Source organism: Phasianus colchicus, chromosome 25 (assembly GCF_987193195.1).
Source record: "Phasianus colchicus chromosome 25, bPhaCol1.hap1.1, whole genome shotgun sequence".
Lineage (NCBI taxonomy): Eukaryota > Metazoa > Chordata > Aves > Galliformes > Phasianidae > Phasianus > Phasianus colchicus.
Window position 1 is genome coordinate 5,061,736 of NC_143460.1, and position 19,367 is coordinate 5,081,102.

Here is a 19,367-nt window from a genome sequence, read left to right on the forward strand (position 1 = left end):
TGGCTCCTTACGCTGTCCCATGTCACCGGTGACCCCTGAAGGGTCTGCAGTGCAGATGTGTCATAATCGGGTATCTTTTTTTTTTTTGCCTAATAAATGTGGTCATTTGGGATCTCTGTGTGGTCGCTTCTGTCCTTGCCATCTCCTCGGGTCGTGTCCCTCTGTCCCCAGTGCCACCAACAGCGCTGGGGTGAAGCCACGTGTGGCTGAGACTGATGCTGAGGAGGGGACATGGGGCAGGGATGGGAGCAGGGGAGGGGGAGAGAGTGGGGTGTGGGACCTCTTCCATACAGTGGTAGGGTGTGGGGTGTGAGAGAGCGGGAGTGGGGATGGGATCAGGTGCAGGGATGGGGGTACGAGGGTGGGAAGGGATAGGGATAGGGGTAGGGATGGGGGTAGGGATGGGGATGCGGATGGGGATGCGGATGGGGATGGGGTGCGGGGATGGGGTGCGGGACGGGGACGGGGATGGAATGGGGTGGGATGGGGGCAGGGATGCGGTGCAGGAGGGGCCGACCGCAGGGCAAGGGCAGCGCGGGGCTGCGGGAGAGCTGCGGGGAGCGGAGCCGTGCCGGGGCGCTCCGCCCGGTGGGGGCGGGCTGGGGCCGCTGCGTGCGGCGGGAGGCCGTGCCGAGGGGGGGCACCGGGCGGCGGCCGAGCTCCACCGGCTGCGGCGTCACTGCGGGCCTGCACCGAACCGGCACCGAACCGGCACCGCCACCGGCACCGCGCGGGGTGCGCAACGGCTCCCCCGCTCCCCCCCCCCCACCCCCCCGATGGGCCCCGCCGGCAGCCGCTGGCCGCTGGCCGGCACCGTGCTGATGGCCGTGGCCGCTTCGCTGGGTGAGTGAGAGACGCGGAAGGGGGAGGTGGGGGGGGGGGGTGAGAGCCGCGGGGCGGCCCGGTGACACCGGCTGTGACCGTGGGACAACCGGACGCGGTGATTCGGGAGCGCGGCTGCGCTGCGCCCTCGGGGGGGGCGCGCACGAAGCTCGGTTTCCCCGCCCTGCAAAGGCGGCGGTGCGGGGCTGTGCGCGGTGCGGAGCCGCCGTCCGCCGCCGTGACCCCGCAGTCCCCGGGCGCCGGAGCCGGGGCTATTCCGGGAGTGAGGGCGGCAGAGCCAGAAATAGAGCGAGGGAGGGTGGGGCCGGGCGGGGGAACGCGGGGATGGGATGCGGAGGGCACGGGGATGTGGGGACGCGGGGATGGGACGTGGGGATGTCGTGGAGAGGGGTGTGGGGCAGCGGGATGGGATGAGGAGGTGTATCGGGGGGAAGGGGGGGGTGGGATGGAGCGCGGGGTGGGGACGTGGGGACAGATTAAAGGGGTGTGGGGACGCGGGAATGGGATAGAGGTGGGGACAGGGGTGGGTAGATAGGGGTATGAGGGCGTGGGGAGGGGTGGAGCGGGATATGGGGGTGTGGGGCAGGATGAAGTAGGGAGTGGGTTCGTGGGAATGGGACAGAATAGGGTACAGGAACGGGGGGACTGCATGGGGTGAAGTGTGGGGACAGGAGGGTGGGGTGCAGCGAGGTACGGAGATGTGAGGATGGGATGGAGGGGGGTGCGGAGACTTGGGGCAGAGTAGAGTGGGATGTGGGGACGCGAAGGGGGGCACAGTGACACGGGGACAGCGTGGAGTCTGGTGCAGGGATGTGGGGCCGGGAAGGAGCGAGGCACGGGGTGCAGTGACACACACAGGGTCCCCACCCGGGGCTGCGGACGTGGGCTGCTGCTGGTGGCACCGAGGTGACAAGGGTGGTCTCTAGTGGCGGGGGGCGAGGACTGCCTGTGGTACGTGGACAAGAACGGCTCGTGGCATCCCGGCTTCGACTGCGAGGCTCTGTCCTTCTGCTGCGGCTCCTGCCACCAGCGGTACTGCTGCTACGACCCCCTGCGCCTCCTGACCGAGCGCCAGCAGCGCCACTGCCTCGCCTTCAGGTGCTGGGGCTGGGAGTCACTGCTGGGTGATGGGCGTCAATCAGTGCTGGGTGCTGGGAGTCACTGCTGGGTGCTGGGTGTCACTGCTGGGTGCTGGGAGTCACTGCTGGGTGATGGGTGTCATTGCTGGGTGCTGGGAGTCGCTGCTGGGCGCTGGGCATCAATCACTGCTAGGTGCTGGGAGTTACTGCTGGGTGCTGGGTGTCATTGCTGGGTTCTGGGTGTCACTGCTGGGTGCTGGGAGTCATTGCTGTGTGCTGGACATCACTGCTGGATGCTGGCATCAATCACTGCTAGGTGCTGGGAGTCACTGCTGGGTGATGGGCATCAATCAGTGCTGGGTGCTGGGCATCACTGCTGGGTGCTGGGAGTCATTGCTGGGTGCTGGGCATCAATCACTGCTGGGTGCTGGACATCACTGCTGGGTTCTGGGCGCTGGGCATCGATCACTGCTGGGTGCTGAGTGTCAGTGCTGGGTGCTGGACATCAATCACTGCTAGGTGCCGGGAGTCACTGCTAGGTGCTGGGAGTCACTGCTGGGTGCTGGGAGTCATTGCTGGGTGCTGGGCATCAATCACTGCTAGGTGATGGGTGTCACTGCTGGGTGATGGGCATCGATCAGTGCTGGGCATCACTGCTGGGTGCTGGGAGTCATTGCTGTGTGCTGGACATCACTGCTGGATGCTGGGCATCAATCAGTGCTGGGTGCTGGGCATCACAGCTGGGTGCTGGGAGTCATTGCTGGATGCTGGGCATCACTGCTGGGTGCTGGGTGTCACTGGTGGGTGCTGGGCATCAATCACTGCTGGGTGCTGGGTGTCATTGCTGGGTGCTGGGCATCACTGCTGGGTGCTGGGCATCACTGCTGGGTGCTGGGCATCAATCAGTGCTGGGTGTGGGCATCACTGCTGGGTGCTGGGAGTCACTGCTGGGTGCTGGACATCACTCTGGGTGCTGGACATCACTGCTGGGTTCTGGGCATCACTGATGAACACTGGGATCTGGGTGCTGGGCATCAATGTTGAGTGCTGGGCATCAATCACTGCTGGAGGCTGGGATCCGAGTGCTGAGAATGGGCGCTGGGTGCTGGCTCTGGGTGCTGAGCACCACTGCTGGGTGCCTGCTTTTGGGCTCTGGGATCAGAGCGCTGTCCCTCAGCCCTAAGACCATAGCGGGCATCGCCTCGGCCGTGGTGCTGTTCATCGCCATCGTCACCACCATCGTCTGCTGCTTCATGTGCTCCTGCTGTTATCTCTACCAGCGGCGGCAGCACCTCCGCACACCCCTGCAAGGTGGGAGCTGGGGGGGGGGAGGGAGGGCGAGAGATTTGGGTGTAGGATGGGGGTCTGTGGGGGTGTAGGGTGGGGATTGGGGCTGCGAGGGGGGATTTGGGATACAGAGGGAAAGATTTGGGGTGCAAAGGGTGGGGGGTGGAGTACAGAAGGAGGGCTTCGGGGTGCTGGGTGGGGGATTTAGGGTGCAAGGGAGGACTTGGGATGCACGATGGGGGATTTGGGATGCAGGTTAGGGAAGTCGGGGTTGGCACAGGGTAGCAATGGGTGGCAGCCCCCAGTCTCTCTCCTACAGGCCCTGAGATCCCGCTGGCCAGCTATCCTGCACCCCCACCTGCTCCCTTCCCTGTGGACCCCAAAGCCGGCCCTGTGCCCCCCCAGCCCGGCTTCACCCCCATGGCCATGTACCCACCCAGCGGCCCCGCCGCCCAGTACCCGCTGTACCCCTCAGGACCCCCAGTCTACAACCCTACAGGTGAGCGCCGGGTCCCCCCTAAAAGCACCACAACCTTTTGGGGGGGGCCCACACCGAGCCCCCCTCCTTCTCTCTCCGCAGCACCACCACCCTACGTCCCCGCACAGCCCAGCTATCCCGGTGCCTGAGCCCCCCTGGGGACCCCTCTCTCACTGGGGACACCCATAGGGGACACAGCAGGGGGGGGGGAACCCGCTGTCCCCACCCCGGGGCCGCGATTCTGCCCTGCGATGCTCATGGAAATCTCTGCCCCCCGCCCCCCCCGGTCACTGTGGGGACAAGCAGCACAGAGTGCCTTTTGTCCCCACTGCACACACTGGGCGCATTGTGGGTGCTCATGGGGGGGGAGGCCGTGCATGAAGGTGGGGGCAGCGAAGCCGGGGGTCCCCCTGCCCTCCGGCACCGGGGGGGCACCGTGGTCCAAATGGGCAGCATTAAACTGCGTGTCCCCCCGGATTGGTGTTGTGTCAATGCCTCCACACCCTTTGGGGGTAGAGGAGAAGGCGGGGGGGGGGAACAGATTTCAATGTGGTCGCGTTCCTCCTCCTCCTGAACATTCCTACATCCCCAAACCAATAATTTCCTTTTAGCAACTCCTCCCCCTCCCCCCCCCCAAAAAAAACCGACACAGAACCGGGGCGCAAACCCCGACCGCGGTGGCATTTTGGGGTCACAAGCACCAAACCCACAGCCCTGAGTGCAGCTCAATGATTTCCCCACCGCTCTGCGCCGCGGGGGCCGGGACGCGTCTCCCCCCCATCCGCTGTGGGCTGTGATTCACTGCCTATTTTCGGAGTGATTCACACCGTGCAGCGGCACGGAGGAGGGGGGGGGGGTGGAGGAAGGGAGGGAGGCGGACTAAATTTGGGACCGCCACATCCCGGCGGCCTGAGTGGGACCCACAGTGCTGATGCACTGCACGGAGCTGTGGGGTTTTTGCTGCCCGCCCCACCTCTGGGCTCTCAGCACCGCACCCCAACCTCTTTCCTATGAAAAAAAAACCCCTCAGCCACCCGCGGCTCCTGAGGAGGGGGAAACCGAGGGGCCAGCGCTGAGTTTTATTGAAGTGGGAGTTCAAATAATAAAAAGGGGACGGGAGGCGCGGGTGGGGGGCGGCTCAGGGTTGGGGGGCCGCGTGCCCCCCGAGGTAGCGCTCGCGGATCTGGGCCAGGCTGGCACTGAGGCCGCCCAGCGCCTGAGCGATGCTGCGCAGCACCGCTGCCATCTCCCGGCGGCTCTCGGCGCACTCCCTGCGGAAGGCTCGCATCTCCTGCACCAGGCGCTCGTTGCAGCGGATGAGGCGCAGCTCGGCCGGGCTGAGCCGGGCGCTGCTTTCCGGGGTCCCGTCCGTCGCTCCGGGGGTTCCCCCCCCCGTTTCGCTGCAGTCACTGAGCTGTTCGGTGTCCGGCTCGAAGATGACGCTGCTGGGAAAGTCGCAGCCCGGAGGTTCTGGTTGTATCCCCAGGTCGGGCTGGGGGGGCTGCGGGGGGCTCCAGCCCTCGCCGGGTGTCTGGGTGCTGCTGCGGGGCTGCCGCCGCGCCGGGACGGCGCTGCCATCCGTGGGGTCGTGGAAGGGCTCCGTCTTCACCTCCATCGGTTCCTCCTTCACCGCCTCCTCCTTCACACCTGCGCAGGATGCAGTGCTGTCACATCGCTGTCACATCGCTGCCACATCGCTGCCACCCCCCACCCCCTGGTGGCCTTTGGGAGCCCCCGGTGCTGGGATTTGGGGCAGGAAGCGCCGCGCCGTGGGGACACCCAACCCCACAGCACTCACGTCCTGCATCCCTGTACATCGCTGTGTGCTCAGTGCCCACCCACCCCCATCCACTTCCCTCATCCCTCTATCTGCATCCCACATCCCCATCCCGGTACTCCCGTGTCCCTTGTCCATTCGCAGCCCCTCCTCATGTCCCCATCCCTGTCCTGCTCTCCCGTGTCCCTGTTTGACTCCACCACATCCCTCCCTGGACCACGTCCTGCCCAATCCCTGTGTCCCATGTCCCTCTCCTGGTCTCCACGGCCCTATCCCTGTCCAGGTTCAGCCCCGTATCCCATCTCCCTCTCACGGCCCTTACGTGCCCATCCCACTCCCCCATATCCCCACCTCGCTCCTGTTCCCTACCCCATGTATCCGCTCCCCATATCCACGTCCCACCCACACCCACCCCATATCCCTGTCCCACCCCCTCCTCCCCGTCCCGCTCCTTTCCCCCATCTTCTCCCCACCCCACCCCATCCTCCCCATCCCACCCCGCTCCGTTCCCGCACACACCGCACGGTGCCGCCCGCTCCCCTCCGAGCAGCGGCGCCGCTTCGCCGCCGCGCGGTCCCCATAGAGGCGCGGGTCCGGGGCCGGGCTCAGCGCTGGCGGTGCCGGTTCCGGCGGCCCCGTGGTGCCGGGCCGCGTTGGTTCGCGGTGCCGGTCCCTGCCGCTCCTGCCGGTGCCGGGTGATTTTATCGTTGGCGCGGCGGCGCAGCCCCCTCCAGCGGTTCTTCACCTCGCCGATGTCGCGCTGGTTGCGGCCGGCGGCGTTGATCTTATTGGTGATGCGCCACCAGATCTTCTGCTTCTCGTAGGCGTTCACGGTGCTGGCGGCGGCGCCGAAGAGCAGCGGTTCGTAGCGGAGCACTTCGCTCATCAGGATCTCGATCTCCTGCAGCGTGAAGTTGGGCTTCCGCTTCAGCAGCCCCCGCCGCGCCGCGCCGCCCGCCGCCGCCATGCTGCCCGCCGCCGCCTCATGCCGCCGCCCCGCCGCCCATCGCCCCCCCCCCCCCCCCCCCGCCCCGGCACCGCCGCCCCTTTGTCTGCGCCGCCGCCGCACCGAGCGGCCGCCGCCGCGGGGAGCGGAGCGGGGGGGGGGGGCAGCGCGGCGGGGCGGGGCGGCGGCACCGAGAGCGCTGCCGGCGGTGCGACCCGCGGTATGGCGCCCCCTGCTGGGAGCCGCCGGTACGGCGCCCCGCTGCTGCCCCGCGCGGTGTGGCGCCCCCTGGCGGCCGCAGCGTGCGGCACGGCGGGGTGTTTTCGGAGCGGCATCGCCGTGCCCGCGTTTGGGTCGCCGGTGGCCGGGACGGGGTGCGCGGATTGGGATGGCTCCTTTGTGTTTGGCTGTGTGGGGAGCCCAGCTGGCCCCACGGTGCCTTTTGGGGTGCCCCAAGGTGCACCGCGTGGCTCCGGGGTGCCTGGGAGTGATGTCCTTATTTTGCGGCACTTAAAGACGTGGTTTGTCGGCATGGTGGGGATGGGCTGGCGGTTGGACTCGGTGATCTTAGAGGTCTTTTTCAATAGGAACAATCTCCAAGTGTTCCCATTGCTCCCTCCCACGCCACCACCTGGCCCTGGCCCCAGCCTCCATGGTTGGCTGCCCAGGGGCTGGCTGCCCCCCGCTGTGTCCCTGAGCAGCACTGAAGCGTTGGGTGAAGCTTTATTGCCGATGCGGTGGCCGCGGGTGTACAGACCACGAGCGAGGCTTTGCACCAGGGCAGGCACTGCGGCCCCAAACGTATGCCCATGGTTGGTGGAGTGACACTGTGGGTGGCACTACAGGTGACAGTGTTATCCCTTGCTGCTATCCCCCCCCCACAGTTCCATGGATCACTCAGTCCCTGCATGGAGACAAATGCCTGGTAAGAGAGGCCAGGTCTTATGCCCTGCAGGGGTGGGACAGCCCTGGGGACACCCCCAGCTGTGACCCCCTCTCCTGCTCCAGCTCTCCACCATTTCCCCAGATCCCACCCCTACACCACCCAATGTTCACTCCATCACCCTCCTGGCCACATGGGGACCCCATGGGGACACACGCCACGACCACGTCCCCATGACCCACCTGTCCCCATCCGCTCACCTCAGGCTGGATGGGGCTGGGGGATGCAGCCCCTCAGTGCACCCCTTGCCCCATTGTCACCTCCCTTCTGCCCCTTTCTCCGCATTGGGGTGGGATGTGACAGGGGACACTCCGCCAATCCCTCCCCATCCATCCTCGGTGTCCCCAAGCAGTGCGGGGCACGGTGCTGGCAACAGAAAGAGCTTGAGGGATCACAACTGTACAAACAATAAATATGAGGTCTTTCTCACGCGCCGTGGCCAACAACCACGCCGGCCCTCCTCGGGCCCGGCCCTTCCTCCATCAGTCCCAGAGAGATCGCTGCTCCTCGGCGTCGGTCACTGCAGGGTCCCCAAGGGCTCATCACGGCGAGAGTCACGAGGAAGGCGAGCGTCTCGCTCCCTACTGCAGCAGCTTTGGTAGTTCCACCTGCCAGAGGAAACGTCCTGTTACCGGGCATGGATTGGTGGTGGAGGCTGATGGGGTTTGGGAACCCTAGGTCTGAGCTTTTGGGGTTCTCAGAGCTCTGGGGTCACCGTCCCTTCCTGGCCAGGCTCTGGTTGTCCCCATGCCTCAGGGCAGTGTGGTCAGGGGCACGAGGTGCCTTGGGAAAGGGAGGCTTTGCGCTATGGATGTCCTGACCCTTGTGCCTAAAAGGGATGGATTCCCCGACTCCATACAGGAGATGGCTCTCCTGACCCCACGTGCCCTCCTGGGGGCTGTGCCAAGGGATGGATCTGCCCGCCCTGCGTGCTCAGCAAAGGGATTTGTGTCTGTCCCTGACCCGTGCTCTGCACTGGGGCCGTGGGCCCCACGCTCCGTCCCCAGCACTGTCTGCTGCACCACCCGAATGACCTCAGCCAGCACAGCAACCCCACGGTGCAGCACAGCAACCCCACGGTGCTGCTCGCAGTTGGCCCCGCCGCAGCCCCACGCTCACCTTCTTGAGCTGTTTGAGGTTGCTGGAGCGGATGGCCGCCAGCAGTTGATCTCGTGAGCTCTTCTCCTGCATGGGCACCCGGTCCCCCATCTTCCTCTGCGTGGCTGGTGAGAGCGAATTCCTCAGATTCTCGTTGATCAGCGGCGGGGCGAGGGGAGGAGGAGGTGGGGGTGGCGCGGCGGGCGCTCCCCCCTTCTTGGGGGAGTTTTTGGGGGACGCTTTTGGGGACGGCTGCGGGGATCCCTTGGGGGACCCCTTCGGGGCTCCGACCTTGGGCACCTCCAGCAGATCCTTCTTCTCGCCGCGCTCCTGCGCCAGCTTCTGCTCCTGGAGGCGCTTCTGCCTCTGCCTGTCCATGTTGCGGCTCAGCAGGTTGGTGACCGTCATGCGGGGCCCGGCCAGCTCGAAGTGGTAGCCCAGCTTGAGCAGCGTGGTGTTCTCCTTCAGCAGCTTGGCGATCTCCATCTCCGTTTTGCCCCCGCAGATGTGCCGCTGGTTGTGGAAGCGCAGCTCCGTCAGCGTGTCGTTCTGCAGCAGCGCCCGGAAAATGGCCAGGATGCCTTTCCCCGTGATGTGGTTGGAATCCAGGTTGATGCTGGTCAGCACCTTGTTGGACTTCAGCATGATGGCGATGGCGAAAGCCACGTGGTCGTCGGCGCGGGTGTTGGCCAACGCAAACAGCTTGACCACGGTGTTGAACTCCAGCGCCTCGGTGAAGCGCACCAAGGTCTCGTTGTTGATGCAGTCCGAGTTGTTCACGTTCACCTCGGTGACCTCGGCGTCGTTGTTCTTCACCTTCTCGATGAGCTCGTCGAAGATGCTGGAGGCCTCGTCCTCCTTGGGCTGCTCCGGGGCGCTGCTGGGGGTGGTTGTGGGGCTGCTCTGTGCTGCTGCCTTGGGCTCCTCCTTCCCCTCCGCTGCCGCCTGCGCCTCGGGCTGTGCTTTTCCCTTCTCATCCGCCTCGGATTTTTTCGAGGCTGAGGTCTTTTCCTCTTCTTTTTTATCTTTGCCTTTCTTCTCTTCACCTTTCTTGTCTTTTTCTGTCTCTTTCTTTGATTCTGAGCTCTTCTCTTCCTCCTTTTTGTCCTTCCCTGTGCCCCTCTTCAATGCCGACTTCTTTTCTTCTTCCTTTTTGTCCTTCTCTGTCTCTTTCTTTGCTGCTGAGCCCTTCTCTTCCTCCTTTTTATCCTTCCCTGCATCCTTCTTCAGCGCTGAGCCCTTTTCCTCCTCCTTTTTGTCTTTCCCCACATCCTTCTTTAATGCTGAACCCCTTTCTTCCTTTTTGTCCTTCTCCGCATCCTTCTTTGCTATTGAACCCTTCCCTTCCTCCTTCTTGTCCTTGCCCATCAGCTTGTTTTCCATGGCCTTCACCTTGTCATTGATGGCTTTCCTGTCCTTGGTTTTGCTCTCAGCCTCCGCTTTAGCTTTCGGCTCCGTCTTTTGGGCACTTTCTTCCTTCTTAGAGTCTTTCCCCACTCCTGTATCACGTTTCTTGGCCAGGTCTTTGGCAGGAGCTTCTTTTCCCTTTTCTTCTCCGTTCTTGACATCCTTCTTCTCGTCCAGCCTGCTTTCCTAACAACAGAGGATCGTGGAATTGTTAGCAGGTCAGGCTCCCTGAGCTCCAGCCTCACCACCCAGCTCTCAGTCACATCCCAGACATTATGGCCAGCATTGCTTTGGCACAGCCCAGCCTTGGGAAGCCTCCCCACCCCCAGCTGTGTGTTCTCACACCACACTGCAGCTCCAGACTGTGTTTTGCAGAGCAAAACCAAACCCTGCTCCGGGGGAGGGCTTTTTGTGAGCGCCCCTCTGCAGGCAGAGACTGCGGGACCCCAGATTCACTTCCCCATGTCCCTGGAATGATGCACAGGACTCACTTCTAGCAACAGCAGTGCAGCTGTGGGACCCCTCCACTCCCACTATGGTTGGTGCTATGAAGGGATGCACCTGGCACAGGACAATGCTCAGTGCTGGGACCGAGCCTGCAGCGCAGGGCACAACCTGCAGCAGTGCCTGCAGCTGAGCTTGGCAATTTGGGCTTCCTTCTCCTAACTCCATGCCTGGGGAGCACGTGAGGGTCAGTGCTGTGCTCTGAACCCCCAAATAGCAGCCAGGACCCGACAGCAGCTCCATGCCAGCCCCATGCCAGCCCTCTGGGACTGCTGTTTGGTCACCAGCAGGCCAGCAGCAGGGACAGCGTGTACCTGGAGTGAGCACAGATGCCATCTGGGATGAAGCTGTTTATTTAGCTAAGAGATTTCTTGGCTTCCCAACACGGAACCTGGGCAGGCGGCACAGAGGCACAGAGGCACAGAGCCACGTCCACAGCCCCAGCAGTGGGGATGGATGGGGAGCTGGGGGTGCTGCTGCCTCACACACTGAGCCCAGAGGTGCCTTTTGAAGGCATTTGGGGATGGCCTGGGTTGGAAGTTTGGGGATGCCTGAGGATGAAAGTTCCTTGCACAGCTTCCCAAGCTCTCTATCTCTTTCTCTTCCACTCCTCAAGCTGCAGCCAGCAGCCCCAGCTCCACACCGAGTGCTCCAAAAAGCCTTCTCCTTTCCAACCCATGTTGTGCAGCTCAGGGCTGGGGGCTCCCCGACTCCCCAGGACAAAGCAGAGTGAAGGTTTGGCCAAGAATGAGCAGATCTTGAAGAAAGGAAGGAAAACTCTGGGAAGAAGGAGCTGCAAAACCTTCCGTACTTAGAGGAGGCAATGGATTTTTCCAAATAAGACAAAACCAGAGTGAAATAATCAGCCCTGCAAGTCGAAGCCATCTCTCTTATCTTGTTATCACATCGTTACTGCTGTTATCATTAAAGCAACTGTGCCCTGATCTGCTGCCACGTGTCCAGTGCAGAGGGAAAGGGGAAGGGGAGGGGGAAGGTGAAATGGAAAGGGAAGGGAATGGGGGTAGGGAAGGGGAAAGGAGGGATGCACGCGGTCCCTGCTCCTCCCTTTGCCTCCTGCAGCGTGGCCTGGGCCATCCCCACAGCCCCTCCACGGCCATCTTCAGCCCATATTTACCTTGGGCACCCAGGGACAGGCGCTCAGCACCCCTCCGTGCCATTCCCTCCGCTGCAAGCACAATTATTAGGGGAATATTTTTACACTGCGTGTCAGACCTTTAAAAATAAGCCTAATAAAAACAGCCTGGTACTGGGCTGATTAATCACCAGTGTTTTGATGAACTGAAATGCCTTCCCGTTTCCTCTAAATAGACTAAAATGAGCATTGCCATTGCTTGTTAGCATTTGCAACCCTCAAACCCACTCAGATGCTTCCTTAAAAGGCAAAGCAGGCCAGGAACTTCTTGCCTGGAATCTGAGTGCTCGCAGCCCAGTGAGAGCAGATGGGACCGGGCTGTGCACTGAGCCCTGTGCTGAGCTGCCACGGGGCTGTGGGTGAGCAAAGGGCTGCACCCTGCACCTGGAGCCCCACTGCATGGGTTGGGGTGGAGAACAGCACGGATCTGGGTGTCTGGATTGGGAGGTGGCAGGGATGGGGATTGTGCACAGAATTGGGTGTGTGGTGAGTGGGGGCTCCTGGGGTGGGCAGGGGGTCACAGGGGCTCTCCAAATCCATGCCCAAGTGGAGGGAAGGAGCAACTGGCACGGTGCTGCTGTTGCATCAGTCCCTGGCAGAGGGGAGCAGTAGAAATGCATTAGCAGAATAAATGTTTGGCTTTGGAGGGGGCCAGCTCACAGCAACGAGAAGCTATTTGCGGAGGCATGTCCTGGGAAGAGGCACTCATGGGCAGCATCACAGTGCTGGGCTGCCTGCCTCGCTGCAGCAGCCACGTGCTCAGGTCACCAGCGAACACGGTGTGAGCCATGGGGAGCTGTGCTATGGGGAGCTGTGCCATGGGGAGATGTGCCATGGGGAGATGTGCCTTGGGGAGCTGTGCTATGGGGAGCTGTGCATTGGGGAGATGTGCCATGAACATGGGGAGATGTGCATTGGGGAGATGTGCCTTGGGGAGATGTGCCATGAACATGGGGAGCTGTGCCATGGGGAGATGTGCCTTGGAGAGCTGTGCCATGGGGAAGCTGTGTCTTGAGGAGCTGTACCCCATTAACAACATGAGAACAGACCAACCGTCAGCACTGCTGGGAAATGAGGATGGGCTCCAAAGGGGGTCCAGGTGCTGTTTGCTATGGGGGGCTCTGAGCAAAGGGGCACGGTCCTGTGAGCAGCTGTGGGGATGTCTGCTCTTGAGGAACACTGGGGGAGCACACGGCTCTCCTGCACAGCAGTGCAACAAGGGACAGCAGGAGCAGCTGAACTCTGTTAACCCAGGAACAAGTTTAGCCATAAGGGTGAACTTCTGCACATAAAGTGGACCCAGAGCCCAGGGGTCTCCTTGTGACTCTCTCCCTCCCCAGCAACAACGCTGGATGAGCCGTTCCTGCATGCTGGCTTTGGCCAGGACATTTTTTGTCCACACAGCGCTGTGCTCCACACACCAGATCCCTTCAGAGCTGCAGCATAAATCCTGCACCAAGAGATCAGCCCCGTCCCCAAGGGGGTGACAACAACCCCCCTGCAGCCAACAGGACAGTTTTGCAGCCCATGAGAACTGTGCAAATCCCGAGTGGTAGAGGGGATTTGGGGGCAGGGAGCAGCACACATCCTGCCTGCACGCAGCCAGAGGCTGTGGGCCTTATCCACACTCCCATCCTGCAGCTCAGCCATGGGAGAAGGGGCGAGGGAGATGGGCATAAGGCACGTGGAGCTCCCAGGACACAGGGATGTCCCCTGCTGTCCAATCACAGCTCGTTTTGCCCTTGATGCTCCTGGGTATTTGGGTGCCATTGCCCTTTGGGCATGCAGGAGGGTTGCTCTATCCAAGCTGATCCACTTGAAGTGAGCCACGCTGCTCCCTTCCTCCACTCCCTGGTCAATGTTGAGTAACCAAAGACAAATGCTGCATCCTTGCCTGAGTCCGGAGAGCCACCAAACCTGAGCTGTGAGCTGGGGGTCATCCCCTGTGATTTGTGCCCCCAGCACTGCCCTGCCTGCAGCTGTTTCTGCTCAGACCATCCCCAGGCACTTCGGGGTTTTTTGGCATGAAAAAAGAGTGGGAGGACCAAGGGATGCACACAAACCCAGCGTGACCCCCAGTGTGATGCACTGAGCGATGTGAACAGCTTCTTCCCCATCCCACCTCAACCATCGCTGTCACTTTCATGAGATTCCCATTGTCCCCTTCCCTTCCGGCCCAGCCTTCCTGACCCCAGTGCTGGCCACATCCTCACCCTTCCCAGGCCAATGCTCCTTCTGAGATGCAGTGCTGTCCTCTGGGGACCGGCCGGCTGCTGGCCCTGACTTTTGCCTTGCTTTGCCTTCATTGGTGGATTACAGCAGACAACAAAAGTCTCAATGGCATTTCCCTGAACAGCACAGCCCCATCTCGTCCACAGTGACATGCAGCCATTTCCCACAGAGCCCTCAGAGCTGCTGGGTACTTTGCAAATGGCAAGTTTCATTCTCTGACAAAAAGCTGGTTTTAGTAATCTGGGTTTTCCTCTTCCATGCGTTGCTTCCCTGCACAAACCAAAGGGGATATTCCCAAGCTGGGGCCGCTCTTCTGCTCATCCCCTCTCCAGCTGGGGCTGCAAGGGGCAAGGTGTGCATCTCCAAGCCTTCCTTTGGACGTTTCATTTGCACCAGGCTGAAGGAGGACTGAGGTGGGTGATGAGCAGGAAGGGATGGAGCAGAGCATCGCGCTGTGCTGCTGCCTGTGGACGCCTCCTCCCTGCCAGGACCTGCACATGGAAATCGTTGGTGGCTGCTGGTGGCACCCAGCTGCTGTTCCCACCGTGGTAAAGCCTGGGGTGGGCAGCATGGCTGATTTGTACCAGCTCTGAGCCACAGAGAGCATTGCAGCACACAAACGATGGTGTCACACTGCTAACGAGAGCGAGACGTCGCCGAGACTGGAGCTCTTTTCCTGCTCCCTGTATCTCTTTATCAGCAAAACATAAACAGATAATAAAGCTCCCTGCCTGTGGCAGCTCGGCCCATATAAGCCCAACGCTCCAAACATTTCCACGGGTTCGTCTGCATCCCTGTTGTGCTTTATGTAAATACAGAGCCCTCCTGCTCCTGGCGGTGCTGCAGGCTGAGCAGAAGCACAGCACTTCTCCCACTCGTGCCCTTAGATGGGCCGGGTGCCTCCAGGCACACAGTGCTCCTGGCACCAACGTGAGCCTCGGGGAGAGAACCGTCCTGGAAACGATGCTCCTCGTGTGGCGGAGTGAAAGACAGAGCCTGGGGGCAGCAGCGATCCTTGGGAGGGGGATGGGTTGATAAACAGAGCTTAAATCCAGCTGTGTTAGTCACAGAGCAGTAAGATGCTTCAGGAATGATACAACCACTGCTTTTCCCTCGGTTATGATTCCCCTCGAGTCTGTCCTGGCTATATAAATCCACAGCTTGTTTTGTTCCCAGATGGTTCCACGAAAAAAAAAAACCAACCAGATTTGGCCATCAATATGAAACCAAAATGCCAACTCGGTCCCCTGCAGTGTCACAGAAGCATCCCCAGCACGGACCTCACCTGGGTACCACCTTCCACAGGTAGGGCACTGTTTGTTCTCTGCGGTTAAACACCACCAGTGTGCCTCAGACCACATCTGCACACCCCAGCAACCAGGCAGGGAGGGCAGAGGGGTTTTTGGAAGACCATCCACGGAGCTTGGAAGAGGCATGCTGCAAGGATTCCGGGTGACAGCAGCTCAGTTAATCACACTGCTCAATGCCTCTGCTTCAGAACAACACCATACTCCCAGCCTGGGCTTCTCTCGCTGTGCCTTTGCTTGCTGCAGCAATTAGAGACCTCATTTACCCATTGGTGAGCATTACCAATCTGCCCTTCCCAGAGGCACAGGCAAGGGTGCATCGGAGGAGCAGCACAGCACCAAGCACTGGCTGGCAATAGGAAATGAAGATTAATTAATTAATGCATCGCCCAGCTATGCATTTGGCTGTGCAGTGCAGAGAAGTCAGGGCAAAGCTCACATCTATTTTGGGCTGTTTATAAACTGCCTCCTAGTTACCCAAGTTTGCCCTTTTCATCGCAGAGAAAGACGATGTGCTGTTGTGGAGTCGCAATAATTCTGGCTCTGCCTCCCCCCTCCATGCTTTTAGGAGGGAATCGGGTGCCTGGAGTGGGTCTGAAACTGAGAAAAGACCACAGGCAGAGCTGGGAGACCAGCAGGACCCAAACTTTTCCCCTTAAAATGCCCTGCTTCCCACTTTGGCAAAGTTCTGCACATCCTAATGCACAGCGAGGGGAGGAAGGGATGGGGTCGGACCCTCGGTGGTCTGCAGCTCCCAGCCAAGGGAAGGCCTTGCAGGCAGAGCTCTGGCAGCCAGGGGCAGTGAGCCAAGGAGGGGAATTGCTCCCCAGCCCACGCTGAGCACCACATATAGAAGTGATGGCTGCGACGTCCTCACGGCCAGGGGAGAGCTGGGAGAGCTGCTTAACCCCTTGTGCAGGGCTCCAAAAGAAACCTGCCCTGCTCATCTCTCCCTCTTTGCATCTCGGACCCCTGGTCAGGACGGGGGCTCTGTGGCAGAACAGAACGGCACAACATCCTGAGCTGGAGGGGAACACAGGGATGATGGGGTGCACACACACACTGCAGCATGCCACTGCTTCCCTGTCAGCTCCTCGTATCCCAGCACAAGTTGTGGCTCAAGGATGAAAGGTCCATTTGGTTTACTAGGCAACGTGTGAGCTCCTTACAAGGGACTTCCCACTGGTAGATTTAGACTGACATCAGGGTCATACGCATCAATATATGCCATAATGTTTCATTCCCCAGCCTGCTTCATAGGACCAGTTTCCAGCACATTAACGTTGCTGTCCCAATGCAGTCCATACACCAGTGAGCGCCGCCCTAGCGAAGGGGAGATCCTTCTCAGCATGAAATAAACCATCCCAACCTGTCCCAGGAAACCACAGCTCTGAGATGTGAAGGGCTCCGTGCAAACGAAGGAGTATTTGTTACACCTTTGTGTTCTCTCCGTGAGGTTGAGAAATGGCTGAGAGCGAAACCCATCTTCTGCTACTTTCTGTACAGATTCCTGCTCTCAGCCACAAAATCTCATGCTGGTTATCACGCTGCCTATCAGAACGATTTGATAACAGCATTTCCTGGATGTGATCTTTCAACAGAACGTTACATGAGAAACAGAGCACCAAAAGCCACTCCCAGGTGGAGCTGAGCTTCTCCCTTCGCCTTCCTGCCCAAGCGCCATTGGAAGCAGAGCAGCTCGGAGCTGTGCACAGCTCTGCCCAAGCACACATCCTGCCCCTGCTCTGCACGATCACTGCCTCAGTTCCCTTGTCCAGCATTCTGGCTCAGCCTGCCGTGGAAAGAGAGGGAAACCAAATGCTTCCCAGCCTCCCACGCACTGAGCACATACCAAATATTCTTAGTGCAGAGGTTCATAAATGCTGCAGGGAAGCGGGACTGGCTGCCACCAAGGCAAGGCACAGATGCACGGGATGAGGACTGGCACGACATTTCCTCGCCCCAGTGAAGACCTTACAGGATTTATCCGACACAGAGAAGGAGATAAATGAACCCACACCAAAATAAGAGAATGAGTTTTAGCTGGATGAGAAACAGGAAGGAAATGGCTTACGGCAAAATCTGCTTTTGGGGGCGATCCCCACCTTCTCCCTTCTGTTATTCCACAAGGAACAGAGATTGCTGAAGCCCCCAGCCCTGTCCAGAGGCAAGGAGAAGCTCCCTGACAGCAGCTTTGGCTTTCGGGTAGCTCACAGAAGCCCCTCTTGGCTTCCAGCTCCCTGCCCCAACCCCCAGACGGCCCCACCGCTCCTCAACAAGTCCCTTCAAACAGCTCTTCCACACAGCCATGCCCAAAGAGCAGCACAGCGTGTGGAGACGGGACTTACATCCACCGCCTGCTCCCTTTGGAGACGTTTCCTGGGCTCCTTCTCGTGGTGGTTGAGCACGGCGTCGCGGTTCTGCGTGCTGGACGGAGGGTTGTCTGCTTGGTTCTTCTGACTCTGCTCCATAGAGATGCTTCCATCGGAATCCACCACATCCAACTCCTTCTCCAGCTCCTCCATCTCCTCCGGACTCAGCGTGGACAGCAGGCTGTCGATGTCCGGATCCTCGCTCACCTGTCGCCGATATTTGGCGACTTTGGACATCTTGGCCCGTTGGCGAGACACGGTTGCGGTTGTTGTGGTACCCAAAGCAGGAGAAAAAAACCAGAGCCGAGGCTCTCAAACTGCTTCCCACAGCGGCAGCAGGTGCTGAAGTGTTAAATCTCAGCTCCGCAGCCCGGGGTACGGTGCTGATGGAGAGGGGACATCCCTCGGCACAAGGGTTGGCCAATGGAACCCAGCGGAGGCGGGGAATGGTGCTGTCGGGGGAGCCTGAAACCCGAGGACATTCCAGGGAACCATGCAGAGCTGCATGACCAAATTTAGTCCGGAGCATTTAGCCTTTTAAAGGCAATGGGCCAACGGAGTGAGAAAAACAGGCAAAAATGCACGCAAGCTGGCAGGCTGGGGAGCTGGGGGTCGAGGGCACGTCCCGGCCCGAGGGTAACAGGGTCAGCCTTGTCCCTAAGCCCCCCACTTACAGGAGGGCAGATTTTCAGCTGTTGTGCTCCTGACAGCTCCCGGCTGAAATCAGCAGCAGCGTGCCCACCCAGCCCTGGGCTCCTTCCATCCTTATCCCGCTGCTCCCCAGCATCTGTGGGCTCAGCCCGTCAGGGAGGGGCTGACGGAGGTGCTGATGCAGACTGCTTTCTGCACAGAGGATGTGCAAAGCCTGGGAGGCACCAGCACTGCACGCCCACCCAGCTCAGCTCCGTGGGTCCGAGCCCAGCAGCGGCCCTGGGGTGCTTGGTCAGTGCTTCTGTACGTTCCCCATCCTCTGCAGGGGTTTCTGCAGCTGCTCTTCATCACAGCTCTCCCATTCCCCCCCACCCAACCCCACAGACATCCCTCCTTCTGCACAGGCTGAATTCCAGACTGTCTTCTGTTTCTGGTTCAGGCAGTGCCTTAAGCCCAGGCTTTGCTTGGAGGCACCTACTTTCCATCGCCCTAATCCATACAGAAGCTTCCTGGCATCTGCAAGTTCTCCCAGGGGGACGTGGCAGATGTGCTCTTTCTCTCCATGTTTCAAAGCAGCTTTACCCCACGCACAACATTTTGTACCCATTCCATACGCTGCCGTCTTCACCCTTTCTCTTCATTCCTTATCAACCTCCTGGTATTTACTGCCTGCTCTCAGATCTCTCTCCTAGCCCATGCAAGCAGCCATCTGGTCTCCTCCACCAGCATGAGCTCTCCTAAGATTTTCCTCACCAGCCCAACTACCCTCCCTGCTGTCTGATGGCTCAGATCTCAGCCCTGCACAGACATGGGGTGCTCCAGGTGGGCCTCCCGGCGCCTGGTGCTGCAGCCCAGACGTTCCCCATCTGCATGGGAGATGCAGGCTGCTTGCATTCTAAGATTTCTCTTATCTGGGCTCCTGCTCATAGCCTTCCTATGATTCACACACACAACTGAGTTTTTTTCCAGATTGGGGAAGAAACTGCTGTTTCTAGTTTCCAAGTGCACAGCCTTAAACGTGCTGCTGCGTTTCATCCCATCACTCCTATCTCCCTGCTGCCCTGTGCTCCCCATCTACACCGACCACAGCGATGCCAGGGAATGCTGCATGCTCAGGAAATGCTGCCAGCAGTGCTCAGACCTGTGCTAAGTGAAAACGTAAAGCTCTCCAGCCAGACAGAGCAGGGGGAACCCCAGTGCTGTCTCCTGCTGCTTTCTCCCTCTGCCTTCCTGCTGCTGAGCATGGGGTGGGCATCAGAGGGTTCTGCAGCCTCTGCTCTTATCGGGATT

At 60.5% G+C, this 19,367-nt stretch overlaps 3 protein-coding genes across 4 annotated transcripts; 1 reads left to right on the forward strand and 2 right to left on the reverse strand.

The window, feature by feature from the left end:
• The first annotated feature begins 598 nt into the window (after nucleotides 1-598).
• SHISA4 (shisa family member 4) lies at nucleotides 599-4,194 on the forward strand. Of its 2 annotated transcripts, XM_090124477.1 has the most exons (5): nucleotides 610-843; nucleotides 1,770-1,941; nucleotides 3,100-3,233; nucleotides 3,529-3,708; nucleotides 3,790-4,194. In XM_090124477.1, exons 1-5 carry the CDS (start codon nucleotides 777-779, stop codon nucleotides 3,834-3,836), a joined length of 600 nt encoding a protein of 199 aa, XP_089980603.1. In that variant the 5' UTR covers nucleotides 610-776; the 3' UTR covers nucleotides 3,837-4,194. The 2 variants fall into 2 exon arrangements, with proteins under 2 accessions (XP_089980604.1, XP_089980603.1); XM_090124478.1 differs by lacking the exons at nucleotides 3,100-3,233; nucleotides 3,529-3,708; nucleotides 3,790-4,194 and adding an exon at nucleotides 2,317-3,079 and having other exon boundaries at nucleotides 599-843; nucleotides 1,770-2,005.
• Nucleotides 4,195-4,717: 523 nt separating this feature from the next.
• LOC116238734 (uncharacterized) lies at nucleotides 4,718-6,475 on the reverse strand. Its single transcript, XM_031608577.2, has 2 exons — nucleotides 5,984-6,475; nucleotides 4,718-5,334 (listed from the first exon to the last, which is right to left on the reverse strand). The coding sequence occupies exons 1-2, from the start codon at nucleotides 6,429-6,431 to the stop codon at nucleotides 4,826-4,828; spliced, it is 957 nt and encodes a 318-aa protein (XP_031464437.2). The 5' UTR covers nucleotides 6,432-6,475; the 3' UTR covers nucleotides 4,718-4,825.
• Nucleotides 6,476-7,114: 639 nt separating this feature from the next.
• On the reverse strand, nucleotides 7,115-18,197 carry LMOD1 (leiomodin 1). Its single transcript, XM_031608576.2, has 3 exons — nucleotides 17,403-18,197; nucleotides 8,473-10,044; nucleotides 7,115-7,961 (listed from the first exon to the last, which is right to left on the reverse strand). The coding sequence occupies exons 1-3, from the start codon at nucleotides 17,661-17,663 to the stop codon at nucleotides 7,935-7,937; spliced, it is 1,860 nt and encodes a 619-aa protein (XP_031464436.2). The 5' UTR covers nucleotides 17,664-18,197; the 3' UTR covers nucleotides 7,115-7,934.
• Nucleotides 18,198-19,367: the final 1,170 nt, after the last annotated feature.